Source organism: Monopterus albus, unplaced genomic scaffold (assembly GCF_001952655.1).
Source record: "Monopterus albus unplaced genomic scaffold, M_albus_1.0 scaffold66.1, whole genome shotgun sequence".
Lineage (NCBI taxonomy): Eukaryota > Metazoa > Chordata > Actinopteri > Synbranchiformes > Synbranchidae > Monopterus > Monopterus albus.
In genome coordinates this window covers 93,789-104,295 of record NW_018127946.1, presented here as the reverse complement: position 1 = coordinate 104,295, position 10,507 = coordinate 93,789, and the positions used below count along the sequence as shown (strand labels likewise).

Below are 10,507 nucleotides of genomic sequence, written 5' to 3'. Positions count from 1 at the left end.
CATTTCCATCCTTAGAACATGACTTAAAAGCCTACAGTGGGAAGATATATTGTTTTGTATCTGCTAACTAATGCATAATTGAAACTAATTTGAAATCACTTTATTGGAGAGCATTTAGCTTCCATAGTGATGCCAACATTTGAAAAAAAATCAGAAGAATTGGATTTATGATGCTGTCAGTGGCAACATGGTAAACACTGTATTTTGGAAGCTAATTTCACATTTTTATTTTGTTTCTCAGTTTACAAGTGTACAAGCAGTCACAGATGGTCCATCAAGCCATTTGTTTACTGCTGTCAAAATGTTTCACATACACAAGAAAGTGTTCCTTTGCTGGAAGCAAGCCTTAGGATTTTCTACATTCCTGCAATAGTGGTTTGTTTCAGCAGCAGGTGGAGAATAATTGGCCATGTAGGTGCTGGTATCACAATAAACTGATCATATATATGGGACGATATGACTTTTTTTCAATATGATTTGACTCATGATATGGTGTGCATAATTTGATTTAATCAGGATCCAATTGACAATTCACTGACAACAATGTAGCTGCAGAACACTTGTAGTTTATTCATCTTTTTTCCCCTTTTCTAGCACTGGTTTGATTATGTAGAAAACAACCATATACTTGTATTCTGTTAAGCTATCTTATGTACAGAAATTATGAAGTCATTGGTGTATGGAGACCACATGACCTACATCGCTAGACAAAACAATATATATTGTTTGATGTTTTTGTATTGCGGTATATTGAATTTCGATATATTGTCCCATCCCTACTGATCAATGCTAACTGTTATAATGTACAGAGGAACTGAAAAGAAACAAAGAGACAGATGCAGTCACACAAACAGGCTGGCAGGCTGCACCATAGCCTGCCGCTTATATGTGAAGGGCTGTTGATAATGAATATTAGATGAAACTCTACTGAACCATATAGGACTGAATCAATATCCAGGTTTCATCTAACATGGCTAAACACTTCTAAGTCATTATTTTTACCCACCATCCTCTCTCACTTCAGCATGTAGTTTTCCCAACTGTGTATGTATATATAGTGTGTACTGTATTTGTCAATACTTGGTGCAAGTGGATTTTTTGGTGAGTAATGCCAAGACAGATTTAATAGGCCAGTGGGAGTTGAAGATAGTGACAATATCTACATGTAGCAAATACAGGTGGAGAGAGGGTGGCAGTCAAACAGCGAGAGAAAGAGAAAACTGAAGCAAGAGTGAAGCACATGCAGGGAGGAGGGATGACTCAGTATTTACCTCTTTGAAATTGCACCCTGGTCAAAAAGCTCTGGATTTGTGAAGAATGGCACACACCCACAGAGCCGCACAAACAACACCCGGTTCCCCCGTTTTTCAGTCATTATTCCAGGGTGATGGTTAAAGGAAATAAGACATGCAGTCAAGCCTCAGGGAGCCCTGCTTTTGTTTGGATTCAGGCAGGTAGAACCTCAGATGCTCAGAAAGGTGCAATTTTCAAATCAGTCTGGCCTCTCTGCTGTGAAAGGTCTCCAGTGTAGAGTCAATACTTGTTCTTCCTGTTCTAGTCTCCTACTTAAGAACCCAAAGTGTATTGACAATGTGCTGCTGTTGGATTGAAGGTTAGAGATATTCTTTTTGTGTGTGTATGTGTGTGTGTGTGTGTGTGTGTGTGTACGTAGCAAGTGCTCCTGCTTCCCCCAGGGAGATGATGGCGTTGAAGGAGAGGAAGGCAGACTATGAGTCGACTGGCAATGCCAGTTACCATGGCAACAAGGGCGAGCACACATCTCGGAAGGACACCATGACGGGTAGGAACTTCATACTGCATGTCTGAGACAAAAACACATGTCCATAAAACTGATGTATTCAGCTAAGTTGATAGCTTTGGAATAATTGACAATATAATCAATGTGTAGGTTTTACAAATATAAATGAATAGTTCAACATTTGTGACATTAGTTTTCTTGCAGAGTTTGATGAAGAAACAATACCAATTTCTTATCTGTACAGCAAATATGAAGCTGGAGCCAAGAAATAGTTAGCTTGAGAGTAATACAAAGACCAGCCTGTGTCTGTCAGAATGTAACACAATCCACAACACGTCTTCAGTTTACTAATTAATGTTTAATCTACCTTGTTAAAACACCAAGTGTGTGTGTTATAGATATAACAGTGGTATTGAACTTGTAACTATCAAGCATATTTCCAGAATGTCGAATTGTTTTTTTAGTGTTAACTTTTGTCAGTGATAGGAACAAATATTACAAATAGTCAATCTATCTGTTTAAGAATCCAAGCTCTTTAATTTATCAATTCAAATTAAAAATATAAATGAAATAGTTTGAACTCAAGTGCTCATGATGTTGTCTAACCTCACACAGCCCAGTTCATCTGATTAGACAGGAGTGTTGCTGAGCGCCTAACATAAATAAACCCTCATGTTCTCCTCTTTTGAATTTTACGTAGAGTGTCCTCCCGGGTCTGAGAGGACCGGAACAGAGTGAATGCGTATAAGTCATCATAAGTCAGCATACAGTGCCTTGCGAAAGTATTCGGCCCCCTTGAACTTTGCGACCTTTTGCCACATTTCAGGCTTCAAACATAAAGATATAAAACTGTAATTTTTTGTGAAGAATCAACAACAAGTGGGACACAATCATGAAGTGGAACGAAATTTATTGGATATGTCAAACTTTTTTAACAAATAAAAAACTGAAAAATTGGCCGTGCAAAATTATTCAGCCCCCTTAAGTTAATACTTTGTAGCGCCACCTTTTGCTCCGATTACAGCTGTAAGTCGCTTGGGGTATGTCTCTATCAGTTTTGCACATCGAGAGACGGAAATTTTTGCCCATTCCTCCTTGCAAAACAGCTCGAGCTCAGTGAGATTGGATGGAGAGCGTTTGTGAACAGCAGTTTTCAGTTCTTTCCACAGATTCTCAATTGGATTCAGGTCTGGACTTTGACTTGGCCATTCTAACACCTGGATATGTTTATTTGTGAACCATTCCATTGTAGATTTTGCTTTATGTTTTGGATCATTGTCTTGTTGGAAGACAAATCTCCGTCCCAGTCTCAGGTCTTTTGCAGACTCCATCAGGTTTCCTTCCAGAATGGTCCTGTATTTGGCTCCATCCATCTTCCCATCAATTTTAACCATCTTCCCTGCCCCTGCTGAAGAAAAGCAGGCCCAAACCACGATGCTGCCACCACCATGTTTGACAGTGGGGATGGTGTGTTCAAGGTGATGAGCTGTGTTGCTTTTACGCCAAACATAACGTTTTGCATTGTTGCCAAAAAGTTCGATTTTGGTTTCATCTGACCAGAGCACCTTCTTCCACATGTTTGGTGTGTCTCCCAGGTGGCTTGTGGCAAACTTTAAACGACACTTTTTATGGATATCTTTAAGAAATGGCTTTCTTCTTGCCACTCTTCCATAAAGGCCAGATTTGTGCAGTATACGACTGATTGTTGTCCTATGGACAGAGTCTCCCACCTCAGCTGTAGATCTCTGCAGTTCATCCAGAGTGATCATGGGCCTCTTGGCTGCATCTCTGATCAGTCTTCTCCTTGTATGAGCTGAAAGTTTAGAGGGACGGCCAGGTCTTGGTAGATTTGCAGTGGTCTGATACTCCTTCCATTTCAATATTATCGCTTGCACAGTGCTCCTTGGGATGTTTAAAGCTTGGGAAATCTTTTTGTATCCAAATCCGGCTTTAAACTTCTCCACAACAGTATCTCGGACCTGCCTGGTGTGTTCCTTGTTCTTCATGATGCTCTCTGCGCTTTAAACAGACCTCTGAGACTATCACAGTGCAGGTGCATTTATACGGAGACTTGATTACACACAGGTGGATTCTATTTATCATCATTAGTCATTTAGGTCAACATTGGATCATTCAGAGATCCTCACTGAACTTCTGGAGAGAGTTTGCTGCACTGAAAGTAAAGGGGCTGAATAATTTTGCACGCCCAATTATTCAGTTTTTTATTTGTTAAAAAAGTTTGAAATATCCAATAAATTGCGTTCCACTTCATGATTGTGTCCCACTTGTTGTTGATTCTTCACAAAAAATTACAGTTTTATATCTTTATGTTTGAAGCCTGAAATGTGGCAAAAGGTCGCAAAGTTCAAGGGGGCCGAATACTTTCACAAGGCACTGTAATCAAAGAAGTTTTAATCTGAAACAATGTAAAGCCCTACATAACAAAACATTTCAGAATTGTGTTCTTCATACAAAATGACTTAAGGTCTTAAAATGTGAGCCCGAAAAAATAATTAGAACTATTTTTTTTTTATATATAAAAAGTGAATCCGGTCCTCACAGACCCTGAAGAGAACACAACGGTAAAGTTGACCATAGTGTGACAACTGATGCAATGGTGATTCATGTTTACTTTATTGTTGTTGTTATCACCCTGGGTTTTTCTGACAACAGTGCCCTAAGTGGGAAACAATGAATTCCAAACCGTCCTTATTCATCATTATCATTTTCAGTGTTGTTCTTACTGAAACCTTGGTCACAACAGTTGCCCACCTAATACCACTCACAGCTCATGCTGTGGCAGTAATACTGTATGTCAATAAGTGGTTCATAGTGCACATTCATGTGAAGTCTTCATCCTCACTGTCTCTGTATAGGTCAGATCTCCAGTGGTTCCTCAACACTACACAGAGGAGCATACGTGTCACCTACTGATGAGCTGAAGTATAATCAGGTACAAGAATCCTTTCTCTTTGTTATGCATTTTTAACCACAAACTGTATTGGGCCAATGTTGTGCCCCCAGTGTTGGTCATAAAGTACTGGTCCTGTTATTGAGACAGCTACTACTAGCAATCTCACTCCCCTTTTTTATGTCATGACTCACTACTACTAGCTGTCATTTGAACAAGCTACTAATTGCCAGAAGAAGGCATTAGTCATAGAACTAAATAAGGAGAGCAGTAAACAAAGGGGGGGAAACAGAAAACACCAAATGCAGGTTGGTTATTACATCTGAACTTAGAAGAAGTTCTTGTTCTTCTGTTTTTTCTTCTTTTACCTCTTTATGAGTCATTTGAGAGTAGGAATTCCTGTACAGAAAACTTGCACATCTAGATAGAAATAAAATAGCACAACAAGACTTAAGGGTCCACTCTGAATTGTATGGCTTTTAATGGTGATACCGTAAAGATACTATTAAGTCTGCAAAGGTCACTTCTAAACCAAAAAGCTATATAGAGCCCCATTTAAACAATGTTGGAATCCTGCAGTGGAGTTTTCTCAGGGTCTGGCATTCAGTTCTAATTCCTTGTTGCTAAAAGCTTTTCATATTACTTCTCACACCCTTTGGCAGTGGTATCCAAGACTGATACCCTCTGAGCTTGTTGTAAAGCAAAGGTTAAAGACATTTACTGCCTCAAAGCAACCTAAATTTAGGAACACATCTGTATTATAGACCAATTGCTGGTAAACGGTATCAACCTGACCTACACTAAAATAGCGGCTGCAAATTCAGACTTGTTTTACTGTAAGTGGCAGACTGATGTCAGTTTTGGTGGACCATACTGTACATTGTTAAATCTAAAACATGATCCCCTGTGGCCAGAGTCGAGAAGATCACTTTCAAAATGTAATAGGTTACATATCGCTAGTTACTCTGTTGAAAATGTAGTAAATTGTGCAAATATTTTAATTACTTTATCACGGTAATGTAACTTATTACTTTTTCATTACTCTCCTAAAAATGTTTAAAACCAAACAATAAAGCTGAAAAGTCCTACCATAATTTAAACCAGGCAGTCTGAACCTCACAACTGTAATCGACACTTATTACTGTCAGTTTTATTACGCTACATAATATATTACTGTTGAAACACATTGCCTACTGAACGCGCACCAAGAAAAAACCCTTTCTGATTTCAGAAGGAAAATACTGTTGAATTTCCACCACTAAAAGTCAGTTCTTGTGCCACCTGCTGTTGTGGGCAGGTCGCAGTCAGGCCTGGTAGACTCAGGCTAATTATTGCAGTGCACATTGATTTGATTGACAGATGAGAGGTGGTGCAAAGTCAAATGCAACAAATGAATCAAAAGCAACATTCAAAATTTTATGCACACTGCCAAATGAATGGAGCCTATTTAGATGTAGAGACAGCTCCTTGTTAGCCATCCTACCCATGATAGTGTTGCACTTAAATTTGTTCCAGCATCTTTACTGAACTGCGTTGTCCGGAAATATACCAAAAGAAAGTGTTCCTGCATGGTGGAAAAATGCAAAGTAGCAGAATAAATGTTTATTCTAAGCTTTTTTAAGAAAAGAATATATTCAGATGTGACTCCTTTGTAATCACCAACATTTTGATTAGTAACTGATTTTATTACATATTTTTTTAATTTAATTACAGTAACTAGTTACTTCCCAACACTGCTAGTTTTTTTTCTGTTCTGATTAATCACCTAACCATTTGGTCTATACAGTGTCCATATAACAACAAAACAAAAAAAAGTCAGAAATGCGCATCACTTTTTCTCACAGCTCAAGTTGACATATTCAAACTGCTTGTTTTGTCCAATTTATCACAGAAGACAGAAAATACACATAACATCTGAAAAACCAGAAACTTTTGTTTCAGCTCTATGGCATAGTTTAATATGATACAGTGTTTCAAATTCACTGCAGGTATTTAATTCTAGCCATTTTATACATCTGGCAAATGTCCAACTATCTGGTATATTTTGGTGGAAAACATTATGAATATAGCATTACTAATATTCATGAGAACATTACCTTGCTGTTAACCTATGTGGCAGTGACTGATCTTGGACACACAGACCATTGGTATGTATACCAGTGGCTAACATTAGCAGTCACATTATTTTATTTAAAAACTTATATACATGACATACTGAGTTGATGGTGGACTTTCTAGAGAGCTACAGTATATACTCCAAGGCTGTGCTAGTTGGTGGACAGTCAGCAAATCCCTCCAAGCTGCAGCCTAGTGCTACCTGAGTGATGAAATTATAGCAACAAGTCATGTAAATACAGTAGTTTTTCAATGAGTAATTTGTACAGGGTAACTGATTACAGTTTTCAAGTAACTTTCCCAACACTGTTACTAATGGCCATCATTATGATTTGACTGTGTTTTCTTGCCTGTAGCTGCATGCACGTCTTCGCGTCTTTTTGATTCTTTGTTAGCATTTAGCATGATTAGCAGAGCCAGTGGACTTCACTCCATGAAATTTTGGACCTAGCCATTAGAATCTTTCTTTAGGCTCACTAATAATTTTTGCTCTTTTGGCAGGTCTCTTCTCAAGGCTTGCCTTCAGAGCCCTACCCTCCATTCCAAAACCCTCCCCCACCTGACAGTGGCAATTACGAGGACCAGTCCTTCTACGAGAACCAGGTTCATACGGGAGGACGCCCCCCGCAGGGTGAGCTCAACATGCACCTGCAGGGCCTCAAGTCCACTGGCAACTATGTGGACTTCTACTCAGCCTCACGTCCCTACAGTGAGCTCAACTATGAGACCAGCCACTATCCAGCCTCACCAGATTCATGGGTCTAAGGGGAGACAAAATTGGAGGAGGAGGAGAGGATGGATGAAGGAATAAAGTACAGTGAAGGGGGTAGTTTAAAAGTAGAAAAGAGACGATGAGAGGACACTTTCCCTCCCTCCCCATCCTCCCCTGTAGTTCCTGAGTAGCATCATAGGTAGCAGGACGACAGAGGGGGAGGATGGAGTGCAAGATGGGAGACATGAGGAAAAACATCTAAGACACTACACTCCTTTCAGAGACATCTGATGGAGAAGAGAGAGGGGACAAATGAGGTTCAGAAGCAAGGAGAGGAGTGGCCACGCATGTGCATGAAGACCACCAACAAAACAACAGACACATTTTATTTCTGTGTTTAGTTTGTGCTCAACAGCTGCTAGAGAAGGTTCAACAGACAGAAAGACCTCCTGCACCTGAAGGCCTCTGGATACAGAACGTAAGATGGATGATGAAAGAGAAAATGAAGGAAAAGCATGAAAGAAAAAGCAGGAAATAGAGTTACATGAAGAAGGACAATGAAAGAGAAAAATGGTTCCGAGGACTCAAGGACAGAAGGTTGTGGGTCATAAGTGGAAGATGGAAGAGATACCAGGGAGAAACCTGTAAATATGTGGTATTGCAACATGGCTTTTAGTAATGTGAAGCACAAGAAGCAGAGCTGTAGGACATGTAGGATGTCTGTCACACAAACATTTGTTTCTCTCTATGGCTTCAGTGTAATGTATCCTCCTCTGGACAAAAAATGCTTCTGGACTTTGTCATTTGTAATAGTTTTTTTTTTTTTTCTTTTCTTTTGCTGAGTTTCTACTTTTTTAATTCTCAATTCTGGTTGTATAGTATTTGATGTACACTGTACATTTACGGAGACCCATTGTATACTGTACATTGAACTATTTTCTGTGTTATGTCAGGCTTTTTGCCACTGGATCCACCTCACTTCCTCACTAACTACCCGGCCCCAAACACACACAAATACATACAGTATCTGCACCCAGACTTTCAGGATTCATCAGAGCTACAGACAGATGTCGGCACATTACTTATGTGAAACACTGGACATGACCTGGGTATCGAAGCATCATTTCTGGTAGGACACGGTGCTCCTTTTACTGCCCTACAGATAGTTTTCAAAGGATACTCGACAGTGCTGCTGCCAAAATAGTTGAAGAGAGGTTCTAACAGTTGAGCAGCCTTTTCTGTGACAAAACTCTCATTTTTTTGAGACTAGCTTTGGTGTTTTTAGTGGCTGTTTTTTCATATTAATACTAAAAGTTCCATTTTTGTTCCCACAAGCCCTCCCTACAAGTGAAGTGTATATAATTGTGCCAAACAAAGGTTACTCCCCCTTAGCTGAAGAAGGCAGGGCAGTTAGGGGCATGTAAAAGGGTCCAAGTTCAGCTGAAACCTTCAGCTGAACACCTTCACAGTTCTAACAATGCTAGTTTGTAAATGCTTTGGTTTTTCTAAACTGTGTTTTAATGAGTTGAACGTGTCTAACTGCACCAGGACTGTTGAGAAAAATTTTTGAAGATTAAAAAAGACACCACGGAGGAACTGTGACTGGGTGGAACCTTGCTTCCTCCACGGTTGTACAAAATTAGTTGATTTCTGTGTTGTAAAATAATCAATGTTTGAAGTACAAAAAAAACAACTTTTTCTGAGAGATGGGTGGCAATTCTAACTTCACGGTAGACAAAACTGCTAATAGAGTATGGATATATATTATATAAATATATACTTTTTATGTGCAAATGTGGATGTCACTTATAGCAGCAACATTATGGGAAACGGTGTAAAAAAACAGCTACATGTAGAAATTTTGTTCACATTCTTTTTCTGGTCAACACACTAAATTGTCAACTTTGTGTAGTAATGTTGTTGCTAGGTGGAGTAGAGTAGACCAGGGTCCAGGGATCCATGTTGTCACTAAAGGAGTCCAAACAGGTGCTACATCCATGAGAAGTATTTCCAACATCTGTATTTTAACTGTGCACGAAATGTTGCCCCCCCCCTCCTGCATACAGTAGATAACAAACTTTATTATCAGTTGTTAAGTTTGTTACATGTCACATGTGACTGTTTTAAATCACATAACAGAGAACAATCACAAGTTTAAATCTTTCCAAAAGTGTGTTTCCCATGCATGAAACCCCCAGTTCTGGTCAATTGGTCTTATCATGCTAAACAGCAAACCTTGTACCCATGAATGCATTAGTATTTGTTATTGTTAACCTGAAACTAAATGGTGATTTTTTATTTTATTTTATGCAAGTGTGAAAGGCTAAATTGTAAAATGTGACAACAGACCCTGGTTCTCCCTGCCCACTGCTGTTTAGACGTGCTAGAGGTCATCTCCCGATGCTTGAAGAACAACTCATAATGTCCCTACAGATACACTGGATGAAAAACAGATGTACTGTATTTGTTAGTAAGCATCTGAAAACTGACAACGTTATGTATGTCCTTGTGATCCTTAGGCCAAAAAACCTGAGTATAAGACCTGTATGGAGATAAAACGTCGTTAACCTTTTTGTTGATAGACCAAATGTGTTTTAACAAGAGAATTGTGAATCTTTCTATTGCCTCAAACAAATTGCAACTGCTCCAAAAACTATAAACGGACCATCAAAGAACCTCTGACCTTGGGAGTTGTTTGTCCTGTTGAGTTGTTGGTCTTGTGTGTTAATTACAGCTTCACTCTTTTCTTATTGTTTTTGTTTTGTATTATTTTGTTTTTCTATCCCTAATATCCCTAAATCAAGTCCAGGGTAAAAAGAGGTAAAGAGAACTAATTAGGTTTAACTTTGGACTTAGAAAAGTTTAAAATGTTAGAGGTACTGTGTAGGAAACAATGAGTTACCCTAAATATTACATTATACCCTAACAAGTGCTCTAACCTGTCTGCTTGTTATGTGTGATGTAACACTCCACTTCTGGGTCCAAACTCCCCCAGACTCAAATAGTGGAG

The 10,507-nt window shown here is 39.0% G+C and overlaps 1 protein-coding gene across 8 annotated transcripts in view; it reads left to right on the top strand.

Annotated features, from left to right (window-relative positions):
• The window catches only part of ctnnd2b (catenin (cadherin-associated protein), delta 2b), a 231,061-nt gene extending 220,894 nt beyond the window's left edge, over positions 1-10,167 (top strand). For all 8 annotated transcript variants that reach the window (XM_020604514.1, XM_020604508.1, XM_020604511.1 and 5 more), the window contains 3 exons: positions 1,673-1,801; positions 4,636-4,712; positions 7,287-10,167. In XM_020604514.1, coding sequence (XP_020460170.1) covers positions 1,673-1,801; positions 4,636-4,712; positions 7,287-7,550 — 470 coding nt within the window. In that variant the 3' untranslated portion in view covers positions 7,551-10,167. The remainder of the gene's footprint in view (positions 1-1,672; positions 1,802-4,635; positions 4,713-7,286) is intronic.
• Positions 10,168-10,507: the final 340 nt, after the last annotated feature.